We start from the raw sequence: 20550 nt of genomic DNA, 5'->3' as shown, positions 1-20550 counted from the left end.
TCGTAAAACCTAGCTGTCGCAGGATTGTCATGTCTGTCACCAAGTGGTCACCAAGGAGGGACTCGGGCCCATCTATCGCAATCCGGGTTGTTCTGCTGGGACGCAAACACTAAAATTATTAAGGACAAGCTCTTTCCCCACTTGCTTAGCTGCCCTTTCAAGGACGGTTTCTTTTAACTTCAACAAGACCATTCCACTATCCGCACTTCCCGATCTGTGAAGGCTCACCTAGAGCAAGTGGGCGTTATGACACTGCCATGGCTGCCGCAAGGAGCCGACCTCAATATAACTAAGAGTGCGTAGGGAGTAATGAATATAAACCTATCAAGAACGGACCTGCACCATGAGACATCTGATGAACTCTGGGAACCCGTCAAGGGAAAATGCGAATTTCTTAAAGCCGACCTGGACCTTATGCCAGCTCTATATGAGTCACTCACCCGGCGCATGTCTGAGGTTATTCTGGCCGATGGACAATTCCTGCCTTAGTTACCACGCACGTGTGCTGCAGTGCACGTAAACACAATCACATGGAAGATGTAGAAAGTGCCTCAATAAAGAGTGCTTGACTGTGCATCAACACCCAACGAGGCGTCTTTTTTCTTTGCCGTAAAACGCAGCATTTGCCCTTTTTTGATCTTTTTGTTCATTGTTTTTCGACGTATGCTTAATCATGCTATTAATGTCGGCAAAAAAAGTACACCTAGCTACACGTACTTCTGCTAACTCGGTTCGACCGGCAATCTCCTTTACCTGGCCCGCAGTCAAGAATGGATCCGCAGCGCCTGCAGCAACAATGGCCACATCTTCTCTATCTGCATTTTAGTATTGTCTAGCGTTTTAAACACGTCGGTGCATCTCCAATGTGGCCGTAATCACGGAAGGCATGAATAATCCTCCCAATTGCTGCCTTTCACCCAACTTTCCTAGGTATCTCCCTTTAAGGTTTTTCCGCTTTCGCCAGTGTTACAGTACGCTGCCATGTTTCTTCCAAGATGCGTAGGGAAATTATTCGTGCTCCTAGACGGCAAATGAAGAAAACTCGGTGGCGCGACCGAAGTTTATACAGAACCGTTGCTTAGTTGTCACCAATAATGCCTTCGTAGTGAATTTTGTGACCTAGTAAAAGCTACTGACATGCCTAAAACTGTATCAAAAGATTTGCCCACCCTGTCGTTCGCACCACTTTTTCTTCTCATTGGCGCCGCTGTCTTCAGCCAGTCGAGAGTTTCAGAACACGGCCGGGGTTGTTTGGGGATAGTGGGAATAGCCTAGCATACAAAAATCGTTGTGTGGGCAACCTTGCGCACACGTGGTTATTCTAGCTGGATTCGCCAATCATCGCCGTGCTAAGGCATTGACAAGGAGTTTGGTCACATTATCTTGTACAAGAGAGCAAATACTCAGTGCTTGCAGCTTTACTTGCTGCTGCAGTTACTTTATAAGTGAAAACTGTGGACTTGCGCTGGTGGCTGTGCCGTTTACAACTATCTTTTGATGATATAAAAAACAAACGTTCGATGAAATAATAAACTTCCATTCGCACAGTCAATTTACTTCGTCGGTTTTATCCTACCAGTTCAAGTTTGCATTCCCGTATGCTCCAAAATTAATACTGGTAAATTTCTTTCCGCTAGGAGGTCTTGAAAAATGAGCTGTTCAGCGCTTTTTACTGAAGCGGTCCTGAAAAAGACTGCCATAAAAAGCCAGGAAATATTGCTTTGGCGCTTCCACCGATTTAACAGCTTATTAGCAATGTAAACAGCTAGCTGTTTCTTCCTCAGGGCTGGGGGGACGTCAGTTACAACGGGAACCCTCAGATTCGGACGCCGAATATTGACGCACTTGCATGGAATGGAGTCCGCCTCACTAGGCTCTACCACCATCAACTGTGCACACCCTCGAGAGCTGCCATCATGACTGGCCGCTACCCGATACATACCGGTGAGCTGCTTTTCTCACGGTTCTGGGGCGCTTGCCAGAACGCGAGATGTCAGCACCTAATTATAGCATAGCATGCATTGCAAGTAAAAAGTAGCAGGTAAGATATTCCTCACAGGAATTTTTCTCGCTGGGCTTACTGGCGACTTAAAAATGTTGCATATTAATGTTTGTGCGTCAAAAATATACAATTTTAAGACATTCTGAGAGCATATATCAAGAGGGTGAAGGGGAATGCACACTTGAGCCACCACTCGCGACGTGCACCAGGAAGAGTTGCGCAGGTTTCAGCTTCACAAGCGTTTGCTCTTCCAGTTGCAAGAAGTATCACGTACACGTGACATGTTTATGGGCTACTGGTTTCATGTTCAGCATTCACTATTAATATGCTCGAATAAGTCCAACTGGAGGTTTTTTGGGCGGATAAAACTGAATGTATTTTTTGACGGTGCCGGATCACGTATAGATCTTATGACCGCTGCCAGTACGAATTCCGCAGATAATGAATCCTCTTTTTGTTGGGTACAACGCGTTCGGATGAATCGTCGTTAGACTGCTTAAAGATCTAGAGGTGTTTCGAAAACCGCATTATAGCATTATGAACTTAGAAAAAAATGTTATCACTTAATTACCTGCAGCAGCGTATGTAGAATTAGCATTAGCTGAAAATTGCACTGCTTTGCAGATTGCCTTTAATTTCTGATAATTACTGCATTGCTAGTAACAGAATAGGCAAGTCAACTGAAGCTTAAGCGTTACCGCACTAAGTGCACAGTGTGTTCCAGGATGTACGTGACAAGTGTCATCCTGAAACGAAGAATGACTTGATTTGTTTTTTTTTTAAATATGACCCCTGAAATACACGCCGCGGGTTTCGTCAAAATGTCAACTAAGGTGGTTAGAACCTAAAGCCATAATCTTCGGTCACCCTCCATGTAAAGTTTGCTCAAGCTCGCAGATGGCCCTAGGTAGATTTCGATTAGTGGTTGACTTAGTTATTTCTTTTCTTGGGTAGTACTGACTTGAAACATTACCAAGAGCTTTGTTTGCGAGCGATAATGGAAACACGTTTCTCAAGTCTTCTAACTCGAAAAAAAGTACGCGATAAATATTCCAGCTATACAAATCTCAACAAACATGAGCGCCTTCCACCATGTACCGTGTTGCACTGAGCGCTCATAATCGCCTCGAGAAGTTCGAATAAGCGGTACATCTCATTGATTTTATATCGCCGCCGGAGATAGTTTCTGCGAGCCCAGTAAACATTTTATAGGTCCCATTTTGCACCGAAGATGCTGGGTAGGCAATGTTCATCACTATTTTCGCGCCAAATCTCTCGTCCCTGACACACCTGCCGGATGAAATTGTCACAATTGACTTACGCGGTACTCGGTACTGGCGGGCAAGAGATGGCGTTAAATGCTGAATGTTCTTAAGAGCTCTCCAGGGAAAGTGTCGCCATCTGCTCTCTCGCACCGCCGCTCTATGTGTGTGTGTGGCACGCCTGTGGTAGCAGCGACGGCTGAAAAAAATTCTTTGGAGACTTTGTTCAACAATTGCAGAGCTGGTTTTTGATGCATGACATTCATTCTTTGGTAAATAAATTGCCCTGAGCTAACTCAGAATTTTTGTTGAATAATTGCAGAGTTAGTGATTGAGACATGACATTCATTCTGTGGTAAGTAAATTGCCTTCAGATTAAGAAATAAAAGAAAGAAGACAGCCGGTATTTAAGGATTGAAGAGTCAGCATATTGACAACACATGACGCCTGCAGCAGTGCCTTGAAAATAGCAAGATAGGTTAAGAAAGTATTTTTTAAGCATTCGCTTAGTGAGACGGGTTTAGTGGGTACTTTGACGTATCATTAATGAAGGCACCAGTTAGTTATTGCGTGTGTGAAATCATCGACGGTCTTGTGGCACCAACATTTATGGTGCCTTCGACTGGTCGCCTAGATCCTCTTACCCAGAGCTCGCTGATCGAGAGAAAACTCTGAATCTGAGTCGGAAGAATAACTGCCTATCCGAATAGGTCAGGTGCTTTCAGAGCGGTCACGCGAATGAAATATACACTGAGAGCCTATTGGCTGGGACCGACCGAGAGCAACGTTCGGCGCATTTTATTTACTCATCATACCTTTTCATCAAAGCACATTTATATTCCATTCATAGTGCACTTTCTCAAAGCTAGGTGTCTGATTGGTACCGCAACGTGACACTCGAGCTGGATCAGTGTGTTCACCACCAAAAATATTTGCTAGCTGACATCCACGAAAACATTCCACTTTCGCCATGCACACAGAGCTTTTTCACTGCACCCACTAATAAACATGAATGCCGCATTTGCACTGCGGAAACGTAGCCAAAAAGATGTATCGTCAAAAATGAAGGCGCAAATACACGGTACAAGGCGCTTCGAGCTACGCCCTTTCTGTACTTGCAAACGCCGCTGGTGCACTCATCGACATTACCGCTTTGGTCGCTGCTCCCATGCACTGTGAAGAAACGTTCAGAGGCTCGACATATTGATCACTTTCGTTGAATTGAAGCTAGTGCGCACTTTGAGCAGAATATGGAAATACTGTCATGTAGCTGCTTCGTCACCCGAACGAGGGCGACCGGCGCCTGCGCCGTCGTGTTCCGCCGGCGTGATGGCGACGCGAGATTTGTAAGACGCACTCACGTGAACAAGAACGCCCGGTCGCTGTGACGTCTTTTTCGGAGCTTGGGCGAGCTCTCGGCGCTGGAGGCCGGTGTTCGGAAAGAACCAGCAGAGTACAAAAAGAGCACTGTTACCGATCAGCCGAATAAGAGGACTCGTGTCAGAGCACTCTAGAGGGCTCTAAAGCGACCAGTCGAAGACACCGTGCGTAATAGGGCACCCTGTGCACTGCATCATGTTGCAAGTGTTCGAAGCTGATTCTCGATTATTGAGGGGCCACAAGTGAAAGGGGTGTTTTTCCAAACGTGGGCGGCATTTAGAGCAAGCTGCAAAAGAATGAATCGGTAATTTTTTTGTCGTACAGAATCAGCTTTCTTCGGACGCATTAAAAGATATTTGAGGTTGCCAGCAAGGAAGAGCTTGCTGACAAACCTGAGGAGGGCTTCTGAAAGGAAAAACTATAGTTTCGTGTGTGTGTTCACGCCTCTAGTATTCGCTGGTCTTGAAGTGCTATTTTATTTTCTCCAATATATCGCGTTGCAGAAAAATTGTGTACTGTTGTAATAACACCGCTTTAACTGCACGGCTATTAGGTGTGGATGATTTTTGAGCAATTGATCGTGTCAAACGCCACGGGGCGAGAAAGTTTAATGGGAGATCTGCTGAATGTGTAGGTAACAGGGTTGTATCACAAAGGAAGAGCATGAGATGGCCTGAAGATCCGCTAATTTTAATAGCGTGGTAAATGCGTGTTCTACCGACAACAAAAGCAATGTTGCCGTTCTCAAGAAAACTGCAATGGAGCTGAAAAATTACCATCTATGATTCATAGAATCACTCAAAAGGAGTTTATTATTTAGTTATTTATCATGTACTGCGGAACAAACATGGCTCACGCAGGAGAGGCAGATATAAAGAATGCGCAACCTATAAATATACAAGGTCAACTGAGATGCAGTCACGACAAAGACGCCATACAAGAAAGGAAACAATATGCAACGTCAACAATATAGCGCTTCACTTACCACACGAAATGACGATTCAGATAGCCCCGCCCCGGTGGCTCAGTGGTTATGGCGCTCGGCTGCTGACTTGAAAGACGCGGGTTCGATCTCGGCCGTGGCGGCTGAATTTCGATGAAGGCGAAATTCTAGAGTTCCGTGTGCTGTGCGATGTCAGTGCACGTTAAAGAACCCCAGGTGGTCGATGCTTCCGGAGCCCTTCACTACGGCGTCCCTCATAGCCTGAGTTGCTTTGGGACGTTAAACCCCAATAAACCAAACCAAACCAAACGATTCAGATAACTCATCGAGGCAAATAGAAGAGAATCATGCGGAATTCATGATCATCATCAGCCTGACTACACCCACTGCAGGGCAAAGGCCTATCCCATGTCTCTCCAATTAACCCTGTCCTTTGTCAGTTGCCGCCACTGTATGCCCTCAAACTCCTTTATCTCATCCGCTCACCTAACTTTCTGCCGTCCCCTGCTACGTTTGCTTTCTCTTGGAATCTACTCCGTTACCCTTAAGGACTACCGGTTATCTTGCCTTCGCATTACATGCCCTGCCGAAGCCCATTTCTTCCTCTTGATTTCAACTAAGATGTCATTAACCCCCGTTTGTTCCCTCACCCACTCCGCCCTCTTCCGATCTCTTAACGTTACACCTATCATTTTCCTTTCCATAGCTCGCTGCGTTGTTCTTAACTTAAGCTGAACCCTCTTTGTTAGCCTCCACGTTTCTGCCCCATAGGTGAGTACCGGTAGGATACAGCTGTTGTATACTTTTCTCTTCAGGGATATCGGTAAGCTACCATTCATGATCTGAGAGAACCTGCCATATGCGCACCACCCCATTCTTATTCTTCTAGTTATTTCCCTCTCATGACTACCTGCCCTATGTAGACATATTCTCTTACTACTTCCAGCATCTCGCTACCAATTGCGAACTGCTGTTCCCTTGCTAGGTTGTTGAACATTACTTTGGTTTTCTGCGTGTTAATTCTTAGCCCCACCGTTCTGCTCTGCCTGTCTAACTGCTTGATCATGCTTTGCAGTTCTTGTCCTGAGTGGCTTAGCGAATGAACGCTAGTGAATGAACGCTGAAAAGGGTCTGTTTATGCGCTCCGCAATTTCACCAGCCATCGCCAGCCAAAGCAGCCGACAACCAAAGCAGCCAACCATGACAAGCTACAGCTCGGCAACAGGCTGTTAAAACAGCCCCGTTTTCTTTCATCTTAGCAAATTTTAGAAGCATATTAAATAAGCAAGACCAGCTTGCCTCCTTCATCTATACTTGCACTGCAGACGCCATTGTTGGTACAGAAACGTGGTTAACTCCTGAAATTGATAGTTCAGAGCTTCAGCTTTCACACTCGTTTTCCGTCTTTCGTAAAGACCGAGCAGACAAAAGAGGCGGTGGTGCCATGATTGCTGTGCGAAAAGACATACATACAACACTTATCACTGTTGATAGTGCACTTGAAATTTTGTCGGTTTCTTGCTCTTTTCCGTACTTCACAGTAGTTATCGGCGTATGTTACAGACCACCAGATTATTCTATTGACTTTACTGCAGAGTTAAACGATGTTTTAACGCATGTTCAAAACAAGTACATGAACTCGCCTATTATCCTGGCAGGTGACTAACTTCCCATGCATCAGTTGGCCATCTGTTTGAGTTGCTGATTCTAGTCCGCCCCGTGGTTCCACTGATTTTCTCGATTTGTTGCATCTATATCAGCCGACGCAGCTTGTTTCTTCTCCGACAAGGGGTGACGCCATTCTTGATTTAATTTGCACAATTCACTCCGAACGTGCCTCTGTAACTGTACTTGAATGTATCAGTGACCACCAAGTTGTTCACTGTGTGCTCCAGTCATCCATTCCAAAAGTATCTGTATTTAAAAAACTGATTTATGATTTTGCTAAAGCAGACTTGAACAGTATTAATAACGACCTTGATACGTACTGTGACTTCTTTGAGTCTACCTATTCTAACCGAAGTGTCTCTGAAAACTGGTTACTTTTCCGTGATATGTTGAAAACTCTGCAGGAGAAATACATTCCTAAAAAGTGGCTTTCAACGGCGGGGAACAATGAATGGTTCACGAGAGATATCAAACGATGTCTAAACAAAAAGAAACGCCTGTATGCGAAAGCTAAACGCACTGAAGCTCTCGTAGACTGGACCGCGTATCTGTGCTTTTCAAAGACATGCAAGGAAAAAATTGAGGAAGCGAAAGATAAGTTCTTCAATTATGACATGCCGAACTTCTTGAAAAACAACCCAAAAACGTTTTGGAAAGTGATTTCTCCTGCATGAAAAAGGAGCTCCCGCACTTAGTTTCTGCAGATGGTACCTCAATAGACCCAGTTGATATGTGCGATCATTTTAACTCATTTTTATGCAGCATTTTTGAACAAGAAAAGCCTTTATCCATTGTCGAACATGTATCTAGCACTGAATGCATAATGCCCTGTATAGATATACATTCGGAGGGCATAGAGAGGGCTATTGAAGGTTTGCCTACTTTTTCGAGCCCAGGCCCCGATGAAATCAACACAAAACTTCTAAAAATTACAAGAACGTATACATCACGTATCCTAGCACACATCTTTCAGCAGTCACTTGATACGGCCGAGATTGCCGATGATTGGAAGCTTGCTCATGTTTTACCCATATTTAAAGGAGGGGATAAAGATAACCCGACTAACTATAGGCCCATATCTTTGACGTCAGTTGTTTGTAAATTATTAGAACATGTTATATCATCACACATAATGAAACATATCACTGAGAATCATATCCTTCTTCCGAACCAGCATGGATTTCAGCGCGGGTGTTCTTGTGAATCCCAGCTGTTCGAACTGACTACAGACCTTCACTGCAATCTAGAACAATTAATGCAAACTGATGCCATTTTCATCGATTTTGCAAAGGCGTTTGACCGTGTGCCCCATAATCGCCTGATATATAAAATGAACAGCGTTAACATAAATGATAAAGTTATGAAATGGGTAGAAGAGTACCTCCCCAACCGATTTCAGTCAGTCATTATTAATGACATTAAATCCTCTCCTCAGTCTGTCAAATCTGGTGTCCCCCAAGGATCTGTGCTTGGATCAACATTATTTTTAATATACATAAATGATATTGCATCGAGCATTACATCATCAATCAGATTATTCGCCGATGATTGTGTAATTTACCGTCCAATCTCTAATCTCACTGACTGTGTAATGTTACAGAATGATTTGACTGAATTAGGTAGGTGGTGCTCTGAATGGCAAATGACCATTACCACAAGAAAACCTAAGTTAATGCGGTTTAGTACCCGCTGTCACGTTTTGTCAAACACCTACACCATCAGTAATACAGAAATAGAGTTTGTTACATCTTTCAAATACTTAGGAGTGTATTTAACCCCTACTCTGCCCTGGAGCACTCATATCAATCACGTTCTGACTGACACATATAAAATTTTAAGTTTTATTCGTCGGTCACTTTATAAATCTAACAAAGATACACGACTAATTGCTTATACCACGCTGATCAGACTGAAGCTCGAATATGCGTCATTCATTTGGTGTCCTCATCAACAGTACCTTATTAACAAATTAGAAACACTGAAAAACAGGGCCAGTCGATTCATCGCGCGTCAGTACTCGCGTTTCTCAAGCGTGACCGTAATAAAAGAGAACCTTAACCTTCCTACGTTGGAAAGCAGACGTAAGATATCACGCCTTGCCTTTTTTCATAAATTATATTTTGACCCCACACCCTACTCCGCACCACTAATTAGGCCTGCCATCCGCACATTTCATCGACTTGACCACAATAGAAAAGTCGAACCTCCATTGCGCGAACTGAGGCAGTCAGATTCTCGTTTCTTTACCTGGCGATAAGAGAATGGAATGTCCTCCCCCATTCTGTAGTTAACACTATTGATCGCGACCAGTTTCTTTCAATACTAAAAGATAGTGGGGCAGAGTAGGTATGTAAGATTTACCTTTGATTTTCCTGTCGTCTTTTGTTCTTTGTATATCTTTGTATTTGTATTGTGTTCTTTGAATTTATGCATTGTATTTTGATCTTTGTATTTCTTTCATGATGTTCCCCCGCTATGTAATGCCCAGGTGGGCCTTTAGGGTAAATAAATGAAAAAAAGGCAATGTCATCAGCGAATCGCAAATTACTCAGGTATTCTCCATTAACTCTTAACCCCAACTGTTCCCATTCCAGTCCCCGGAATACCTCCTGTAAGCAGGCAGTGAAGAGCATTGGCGAGATCGTGTCTCCCTGCCTGACACCTTTCCGTATTGGAATTTTATTGCTCATTTTATGGAGAACTATAGTAGCTGTGCAGTCGTTATAAATATCTTCTAATATTTTCACATAACACTCTTCCACACCCTGATTCCGCAATGCCTGCATGACAGCTGAGGTTTCCACTGAGTCGAATGCTTTCTCGTAATCAATGAAGGCTATATATAGGCGTTGGTTATATTCTGCGCATTTCTCTATCACCTGATTGATAGTGTGAATGTGGTCTATTGTCGAGTATCCTTTACGAAAGCCTGCCTGGTCATTTGGTTTACTAAAGTCCAAGGTTCTCCTTACTCTATTAGCGATTACCTTAGTAAATACCTTGTAGGCAACGGACAATAAGCTGATTGGTCTGTAATTCTTCTAGTCCTTGACGTCTCCTTTCTTGTTAATTAAGATAATGTGGAATTAAGTTCCACTATATGGTCGTGTTAGGAAAAAACTATGTCAAAATTTCTTTCAACAAGGAATGCAACGCCGCTACGTCTAGAGCTGCGAGCTCTGCGGGAAGCATGTACATTAGTACATGATTGGTTCAATATAGTGTTCATTCTTATGGCGAGGCTTCTTACATGAGTGTTTTATTATGTGATACGGGAGAAGCCAAATTTATAAATATATAAGCTACTGAGAAATTTAATTCGAGCAGTTTTCCTGCGTTCTCTCAAGTACTCCAGCTGTCCTTCATGCAACATAGCAGACACAGAGTCCTGGCGTTTGTAGCGGTTGTGTATAAAATGAGCGGAGAAGCTTTGAAGTTGTTCTATGTTTTCTATATCAATCGTTGTGGGAGAGTACCACACAATGTTTGCGTACTGTGGAGAGGGTCGTCACTGAGTGAAAATGGTTTCTGGCGTTCGTAACTATAGCAATGGTAGGAATATCTTGGAAGCAGCTAATAGGCATACGGTGAAAATAAGTGGCAGGAGAAACTCTCGCCTTCGTCAGGGGCGACTGGCCCTTTGTAGCTCGCCCTTGCTAATTTATTGTCCATTCATGCGAGCGTGCGCTAAAGTTTGGCTACTAGAACTGACAGCAGTGCATAAATGGGTCTAAGATCAGCTAAATTGTAATGGAGCTGAAAGCATGGCCTCAATAAGGTTGCATTAAGGTCACAAACCTACTCAACATGAAAGAATTTTAGAACGATACATGAGTTGCGGGAAGCAACGCCAGCGCCCTCAACAAAGGTCTTGACTGAAATGCTCTGAAAATCTTGCACCGCTTGCGGGCATACACAAGCACTGCAAGTGTGAAATATCCGCTGCCAGGCGTAAGCCACGTTCATAGGAAGAGGTAATGGAAAACAGTGACACTTCACTAAGCTGCTAGGTCGATACAGCGTTACAGGTCGATACAGCGATAAGAAAAAGAAAAAAAAAGCGCCGGAAACGAACCATCTATTAGTAAAAAAATAAAAACGTACCCTCCCACACATCCGGAGTCACCAAATGGGACAGCGGAGGTGGCAGGGGTGTAACAGGAGTGAATGAGGAAGCACCGGGGCGAGCGCGGTAGTAGGAATATCTCATAATGGAGCTTTAATTGCTTTTTGAAGCTTATAGAGGCTTTATATGTCTATGAAATTTAGTTGCGGAGCCACAGGCCGAAGATTTCTTTTTCTACGACCTTTATCCGAGCCCTTATAGTATTGATCTCTATGCGTTCAAAAGCCTACATTAAGATCATATTGCGCATATTTAAAAACGCAGCAGAAGACATATTTAAGTCGAAATTCCAAATTATTCAATCGGGTAGTGCGAGTAACTTGAAAATGTTGTAGGTACCCAGAAAAGGATAATGATTTAACATTTAAACAAAGGAACCGACTCTTCGAAGTGCCCTGAGGTACCCCTGGGGCGTGAAATAATTCTTGGTGCGGTGACTACTTCAGAGCAATGCGCATATTGTTCTCTGTCTTTCAATGGCACATCTAGAATTGATGCGCTTGTTTTATAAGACCGCAAAGCACATACGTGCATTATAATGAACGGTGCATTTGGCGAATACATAGAATGCAACTAAACGAAGAAAAAATTCCGCAGTTTCTTCATGCTTAGTTTAACGCCTTCATTGACGCGCTGAAGATTACTGCGAATCCTTACTGTGCCTGGGTTGCAGCTTTCATTCACAGTAATGTTTTTCTTTTTATAAATACAGATATGAAAGCAGCGCCACGTGCAAAGCACAAACGAACCTTTAATTCACTGTTCCCTAGCAAACTATTCCTATTGGCGCAGCTGCAGCGATAAAAAGGAGAGTCCCAGGTTGCTCATCTCCGCATGCAGCGGCGTAGCGGCGGAAATGGAACGCCCAATTTTCTCACACAAAGACATCTCTCTCCTCGAACGTAACACCCAGGGGTGATATTCGGCTTTTTCTTCAAAACACTTCTCTCCACTATCTCATAGCCTACTGGTTAGACGGCTCCAAAAGCTCAGTTCTTTTCCTCAGGATCTTCCGAGGAAGTTTATGTCAGTTCGAAGCAAGAAAGAGGTATTGATAGCACTTTAATTTTAAGAGCATAAGGAAAGGGCCTCTGATGACGGAGCCTCTGTGACAGCACGTGCTCACTTTGCACTCAATTTCTCCCTAGGAATGCAACACTTTGTTCTCATGATGTCGGAACCAAGAGGTCTGCCCCTGGACCTGAAGATACTTCCCGAGTGGCTTAATGAACTAGGCTACACTTCGTACATTCTGGGAAAGGTATGTTTTAGAGCGCTGCTCTTTGGAGCCCTTTTCTGCGTTTCGAGTCGTCGCTGTCGCCGTTGTCCTTTGTAAACAGCAGTGGACACCTTAGTCGCTCTTCCAGCTGCGAAGCCAATGTAGCGGGCGGGTGCTTGGAAAGCAGAGGGTAAAATTGGCAAATTGGTTTTGGAGGAAACGAAATGGAGCAGTATCTCTCAAACATGTCGGTGGACACCTGAACCAGAGGGAAGGCTCATAACTGACCTTTTGGAACAGTGGACGCCTCAATCGTGCTTTAAGGTACGTGGCGGTAGTGACAGATGTGCGCTGCAAGCGTTGGTCGTGACAACGTTGTGCCAGAAACGCTGCGCTGCAGCCGCACGCTGTCAGCGCTAATTGTGTTCGTTGGCGCCGGCGTTGACTATGTTTTACAGACGCATAACTGCCCTCTCGGAACAGTCTACACCTTAATCGTGCTTGAAGTTACGTGGCGGTATTGACAGATGAGCGCTGCATGAGTTGGCATTGAGAACGTTGTGCCGGAAACGCGGCGCTGAAGCCTAGGCCGTCAGCGTTCGATGTGTTCATGGGCGTTGGCGTTGATAACGTTTTACATTGAGATAATTTTAAGAAAAGGAAGTGTGCATAACTGGCTCCCTGGGTCAGTGGACGCCTGAATCACGCTTATAGGTACGTGGGGGGATGAGAAGGAGATGTGGGCTGCGTGCGTTAGCGCTGACAACGGTGAGCGAACTATCGCGATGAAACATTAACTGCCACCTGGCCGAGTGACAGGGTGGGTGGGGACATCAATGTAGATATAAAGACAAACAGGAATTTCTTACCCCTTACGCGGGAGAACATTCCGGTCCTCTCACCCGTAACGCCTCCCATGGCTGTGACACCTCGCGAAATACTTGAATAGACCTCGTCTTTGACAACCAGGGATTGGTGTAGCAAGCCAAGCATATATCCATCTATTTCTCCAACCACAAAGCTTCCTCCATGACAATCAAGAACTGTTATTGGGGTGTTTCTTGAAGAAGGAATATGTGTGAAAAATAACAAGTTGTTTGTAATTGTATACACAAGTCTTGCTCGCATTCTTTTATTTATTTATTTATTTAGATCAATTTACCATCTTGTCCCAGAGTATATTTCACAGCGCTCTGAAACCCGAAATCTATCTATCTGTCCAAAATCTATCGAAAACCTCAAGCTATCGAAAAGCTGAAACAGCTGATGAGCTGCGCTCATATTTCGCATTATTAAGTAACGTAATCTTCGGCAATTTTTTTGTTTCTCAGATTTGCCATAGATTTGCGATTTGCGCCATCTGAATGGAAACAAGCAGCACTGTGGCCCTATAGCCTTTCTGTGTTATCTGATAGGCCTTAGATGCCACCCTCTTAGAATTAAGCCTACGACCGGTGGCCCTTCGGTGGATCCCTGGTCACATGGGCATCCCTGGTAATGAGCTGGGGTGGTATTCTACCGGTGTCGTCTTTTGCGACATGTCGTATTAGGGCGGTTCCTAAAAAAGTGCGTACAGTTGCTCGAAGAAACGAAAAACGCCGCCGGCATTTTCGTCGGCGATGCTTGAATTCACTCCGAGAAGCGACAATTTACCACTGCTGATTCACTAGCAGCAGTAGTTTCGTATCGTTGATTAGTAGTTGTTTATTATAGCAGAGATGATTATTTTTTATTTCAAGCAGCATACTGTACATACTACAGTCAATGAGTACTTATGATGCCATCTGGTCGCTGCGGGCAACGTCTGCTTCGTCGTCTGTTTACGACGGTGCAAAGTAAGTTCGCATGGCGAGCGGCAGCCCGGCTCAGCAGACGGTAATTTGGCCGCGCCGCAAGAATTCCTGCTTCACTGCTGCTCGCTCCGATGGAGTGCGAGGAAAGGAGGCCCAGTGTTGTCGTGTGCCGAATCGCACGATAGCCGTGGCGACATCGAAAAGCTTCGTCGGTCAAAGCAAACGGGTCGGGGTGTCCGCAGACACGGCACTCTTCTTCGGGGCTCAAAAACCAGGCAAGGAGACTGGGATCCATGGCGTCTATATAGTATCAATTTCTAATCCCGTCGCCCGCACGAGTCTTTTCTGCGCATTCTGTTGTTCGACTAAGCGTAGTAAATTGGGATGACGTCACGATGACGTAGCAGGAAGGCGGATCCGTGTCGTCACGCCGCCGTCACCACGGCTCGAGCCAATTGCGAAGAGCGAAGGCGACATGTTGCAAAAGGCGACACCGGGAGAATAGCACCCCTGGCTCACCACTTGCCTGCGATACTGTACACCGGGCGCCGGGGATCCCATGGACGAGCCCACCGACGGAGTAGGTTACAGACACACTGTCGATGAATACTACACGCGGAAAAAATTGGATTTAGCTGATTGACCACCACCACAACCATCCTTATCGATCCGTGAAGCTCGCATTCTTCGCCGAATAGAGTTTAATCACCTACGTACACGAGCCAAACTTTACCTCTACCGGCACACTTCCACACCTCAGTGCCCACACTGTCCACACACATATGCAGACATAGAACACTGCCGAACACAGTGCCACGTAGCCTTCCAGTCCCCCGCCTATCCTTTCCCTCCAACCCCACCGTGGCCCATCTGGGGTGGTAATTTCTCGGTGTCGCCTTTTGCGACATGTTGCCTTCGCTCTTTGGCTCGAGCCGCGGTGACGGAGGCGTGACGACACGGATTCGCCTTCTTGCTACGTCATCGTGACGTCGCCCCAATTTACTACGCTTAGTCGAACAACGGAATGCGCTGAAGCAATTCGTGCGGGTGACGGGCTAGGAAACTGATACTATAGAGACGCTATGGATCCCACTCTCCTTGCCTGGTTTTTGAGCCGCGAAGAAGAGTGCCGTGTCCGCGGACACCGCGACCCGTTAGCTTTGACCGACGAAGCTTTTCGATGTCGCCACGGCTATCGTGCGAGTCGGCACACGACAACACTGGGCCTCCCTTCCTCGCACTCCATCGGAGCGAGCAGCAGTGAAGCAGGAATTCTTGCGGCGCGGCCAAATTCCCGTCTGCTGAGCTGGGCTGCCGCTCGCCATGCGAACTTACTTTGCACCGTCGTAAACAGACGACGAAGCAGACGTCGCTCTCAGCGAGGAGATGGCATTATAAGTACTCATTGGCTGTAGTATGTACATTATGCTGCTTTAAATAAAAAATAACCATCTCTGCTATAATTCACTCTATTAATCAAAGATACGAAACTACTGCTGCTAGTGAATCAGCAGTGGTAAATTGTCGCTTCTCGTAGTGAATGAAAGCATCGCCGACGAAAGTGCCGGCGGCGTTTTCCATTTCTTCGAGCAACTGTACGCACTTTTTTAGGCCCCGCCCTTATGCGACATGTAGCAAAAGGCGACACGGGGAGAATACCACCCCTGGTTTGCCTTCCTGGACCTGAACCTGCAACGCGCCCTCGTCACCTTGGCCCAGGACCTACTGAACGCCTAACATAAAGGCTGTTAATAAAGTGTGACACCACCACCGCCTGGCGCATTTTGAGCGAACCAGCAGTCGCAGGTCTCCTCACGATTTCTCTCTTTGAGAGTGCAAGTTCCAGTTCGATGTTCTGGTCATGCGTGCTGGTAGCACAACAGGGCCGTGATACATTTTCGCGGAGCGTGTTTCATGCAACCTTCAATTCTGTTTCTAGCCTATAAACAGCTTCATTAAAAAAAGCGCGCGGTTTACATCGTAAATTATGTCCCAAAAAGCTAGGTCATTTTGTGCTTGCCCCTTTCCGCGTTCATTCCTTCGGAATCTGCGATGACCGTTTATTCCCAAAGCTGCGTTATTAGCCTCAAGTTATATTACGCTGTCTTCTAACTCATGCCCTCTTTTTTGCCCTTTCTTTAGTGGCACCTCGGCTTCTACAAATCCGTGTACACGCCCACCAAACGGGGCTTTGTGAGCCATGTGGGATCCTGGGGAGGAGGTATCGACTATTACAGCCACCAGAGGGCTCCGGTGAGTGAGCTGTATATGCACGAGGCGATCAGAGGTACCGTTTCGACTACTTGACATGGTGTGCTCCATAAACATGAATTGTTTGTGTAGTTAGGTTATAAACATGAAGGGTTTTTGTACTTAGGTTTAAAACAATAGAGCTTCTTCATATTGTATGGTAGAAACACCTTGTGCCCCTTAACGTTATCTTTTATGTACTGTGCTTTCTTTAGATGAGTCGATCAGAGAACCAAACGGGTACTGTTTTGTGCATACCCTTGACCGGGTGGAGTCATCATAATATTAAAATTAAGAGTCCATATATTTTATCCACATTGAGTTTTCTTTCACAGCGAGTAATGAACGGCGTATAATGAATTGCTGATCTCGAGCCCACGGTTAGTCAAAAATCACATTTATTTATTTATTTATTTATTTATTTATTTATTTATTTATTATACCCTCAGGGCCATTACGGCAGTACAGAGAGGAGTGGTTACAAAAATCTAATCAATTTAACAAACAGGGGTTAATTAAAACAAGCAAGCTACAAACATCACTCTACACATACATTGTTAGCTAAGCCGTTCAGGGAAGAGAAAAAAAAGGGAAAACAAAAACAAAAAAGCACAGTATAAAATACATCCTTGTTAAAAATCTTATCTATAACATTCTTGAATAAATGATGATCTGTGATGGTGGCCGTCGAAGAAGGAAGGTGATTCCACTCATTGGATGTCCGTGGTACGAATGACTGGAAAAAAGGTTTTGATCTGTAGAAAGGGATGCCAACCTTGTGGATGTGATCTAGTCTCGGCGATACGTGCTGAGGTGGTGAGATAAGTTCGTCATGAAACTGCGGGTGATTGAATAACTTGTGAAATAGGCACAGGCGAAAAATTTTGCGACGTGATGATAAGGATGGTAAGTTAAGGCTAGATTTCATGGCACTAATGCTTGCTGTTCTGGTATAGTTAGAAAGAATGAAGCGAGTAAAATTATTCTGAACCATTTCCAAAGCCTGTGTTAGGTTTGTTTGGCCTGGATCTCAAATTGACGCGGCGTATTCGAGTTTGGGCCGTATTAGAGATTTGTAAAGGAGTAATTTCAAAGAGGACGGTGCTTTAAAAAAATTGCATCGTAAGTAGCCAAGCATTCGGTTAGCATTGGATATTATATGCGAGATGTGAATGGTCCATGTTAGATCAGAGGTGATGTGAAGGCCAAGGTACTTGTACGTAGTTACCGGATCTAAAGGTGCGTTATTAAGAGAATACACAGGAAGTTCATTAGCATTTCTTGACACACGTATAAATTTACACTTGTTAACATTCAATTCCATTAACCATAACTTACATCATGCAGAAACAGCGTTAAGGGCTGATTGTAGCCTGGTTACATCGTCATCACAAGTTATTTCGGCATCAGCAAAAAGGTGAATATGGGAGGAGACGCAGGAGGGTAAGACCTTAATATAAATGAGAAATAAAAGGGGCCCAAGCACAGACCCTTGAGGTACCCCCGAGTGAACTGGACAGTGCTCTGAGGTTACGTCATTAACTGAGACAAACTCTGAGCGGTCTATCAGGAAAACCTCAAGCCAGTAAAGAATTTTGGTATCAAGATTTAGTTGATACAATTTATAGATTAATAAACTATGACACCCCTTATGGAATGCATTGGAAAAATCTAAAAATATTAAGTCAGCTGGTGAAGAATGATCAAGTATTAGGTGCAGTTCATTCGTGAACGATACTAGTCGGGTTTCACACGAGTATGTTTTGCGAAAGCCATGCTGAAATTGTGAGAAAAATGAGTTCGCTTCTAACAAGTTAGCAGTCTGAGAAAAGAGGATATGTACAGAAATTTTGCCTGGTATACTGGTTAAGGAAATGGACTGATAGTTAAGTGGGCAATGTTTCGTACCTGATTTGTGGAGTGGAGTCACCTTCCCAACTTTCCATTCAGCAGGCAGTGAACCTTTGTCAAGAGATTGCTGCAAAATCTTTGAAAGTATAACGGAACAATATGAGTTTGGGTTTTTCAGAAACTTTGGATTAATTAGGTCACAGCCAGGAGCAGATGAAAGGTTAAGCGATGTGATTACTTTTTCTACGCCGAATCGTTCAATGAATAAGGGGTACATTACAGCAAAATCGTAAGAATGTGTAGTTGGATGAGCGGCATGGGTGTGTTTCGAAAAGTTGCGTGTAAACACCTCATTAAAGATGGATGCAGAATCGGTAGGTGGGATGACGTTTTCAGCGTCATCAACAACGGTTATTCTGTCGTCATGCTTTGGGTTAATGGTGCGCCAAAACTTTTTCGTGTCAGTAGATAGCATAGATGGGAATATGTTTTTTAAAAAGTTATCTTTCGCAGCCTTAAGGGCTGTAATGTATTCGTTAGATACACGTTTGTAAGCTGCCTATTTTTCACTGCTAGCAGATGTTTTAGCTGATTTATATAAACGTTTTTTTTTGTTAGATAAGCGCTTTATGTGAGTGTTGTACCAGGGAGCGTGACCGTCAGAGGAGACAGGGTATGTAGGGATAAACTTTTCTGTTAATTCAGTGGTTTTAGCCATAAACATGTCCCAGTTCGCTTGCACAATGCGGTCGTCGAAATCTGTGAGGAAGGTATCAGGAAATATACTCAGCTCTTTGTTAATGGAATCAAAATCTGCTTTCTTGTAGTCGCGAATGATCTTTGTTTTCTTTCTGATTTTGGTCGTGAAATGTTGATGTTGAAATTAATCAGTGAATAGTCGCTCAGGGGAGGTGAATAACAAATATTCGAAATACATTCGGGCCGAGTAGTTAGAAGTAGGTCAAGAGTACTAGCAACGTGTGGTGTGGTTTTGGTGGGCTGTGTTACTGAAAGTGAATAATGCACGCAAGTCGAGAAAATCTTTTGATAACGGAGAAAAAGGGGGTATGATAATGGGTTCGTTATTCCATGCAATGTTTAGAATATTGAAATCGCCAAGCAAAAACAGGGGCAAGAAAGGGTGGCGTGTTATGACGATGTTGATCGCATCTTGTAATTCTTCAGCAAAGGAGGCAGAGTGAGTAGGAGAACGATTGCAAACGCCAATTATAATTTTTTGGAAGTTTATTTCAATAATTGCCCATACTATCTCCAAGTTCGTAGTAATACTAATATGCTTAGAGGGTAAGTTTTTGTTAGTAGCCAGATGAACACCGCCACCTTCTTTTATCGTGCGGTCGCAGCGATAAACAGAGAAGTTATGAGCGGTTAAGAAAATTTCGTGGTCACGAACATGCGCATGCAGCCAAGTTTCAGTAAGAACAACAATATCGGGGCTACATGTGTTTACTGCAGAAGTGAACGAGTCGTGTTTGTTTTTAATGCTTGGAATGTTAGTGAACAGGACTGATACGGGAGATAAACGACTACCACTGCCCCTCTCGCCTTGCTACGCACTGCCAGGGGATGAAATGCCCTGTTGCGTATCAACATGTGTTTGTGAGGCGCATTCTGTCACGCTGTCACTTGCATGGTCGTACATGTAGAGTTTCTTGTTTACTGATAATTTGTTGTAGCGCAGATGAAAGAGGGGTGTTCCTGGCAAACTCTTAGCAAAGGCTATCAGTTTACTTCGTGCATGACGGGTTGCGGATGAGTAGTCATCAGAAATTGCTATGTCTTTTTCTTTTAGTTCACTGCGTGCGGAAAACACTTTTTCTTTTATTTTGTAGTGGCTGAATTTTGCAACAATGGGGCGGCATTTGTTAGGCGAGTATGAACCGAGACGATGAGCGCGTTGAATTGCCATCTCGGGTAAATTGACGCGAAGGCTTGTTAACACGTTGATGACCAGGGCTTCAGATTCATCCCATGATTCACGAGAATCAGGGAAACCGTGAAATATAACGTTATTTCTTCGTGATCTGTCCTCTAG

The 20550-nt window shown here is 44.4% G+C and overlaps 1 protein-coding gene across 1 annotated transcript in view; it reads left to right on the top strand.

The window, feature by feature from the left end:
* Nucleotides 1–20550, top strand: part of LOC149343938 (arylsulfatase B-like) — an 89339-nt gene that overhangs the window by 5046 nt on the left and 63743 nt on the right. Inside the window, exons 2-4 of the mRNA XM_089547105.1 lie at nt 1785–1944; nt 12530–12642; nt 16536–16646. Coding sequence (XP_089403231.1) covers nt 1785–1944; nt 12530–12642; nt 16536–16646 — 384 coding nt within the window. The remainder of the gene's footprint in view (nt 1–1784; nt 1945–12529; nt 12643–16535; nt 16647–20550) is intronic.

This window comes from Amblyomma mixtum, chromosome 5 (genome assembly GCF_055824585.1).
Source record: "Amblyomma mixtum isolate Tamu chromosome 5, ASM5582458v1, whole genome shotgun sequence".
Taxonomy (NCBI): Eukaryota; Metazoa; Arthropoda; class Arachnida; order Ixodida; family Ixodidae; genus Amblyomma; species Amblyomma mixtum.
Note: the sequence above shows the minus strand (reverse complement) of the source record. Positions and strands in the feature narration are given on the sequence as shown.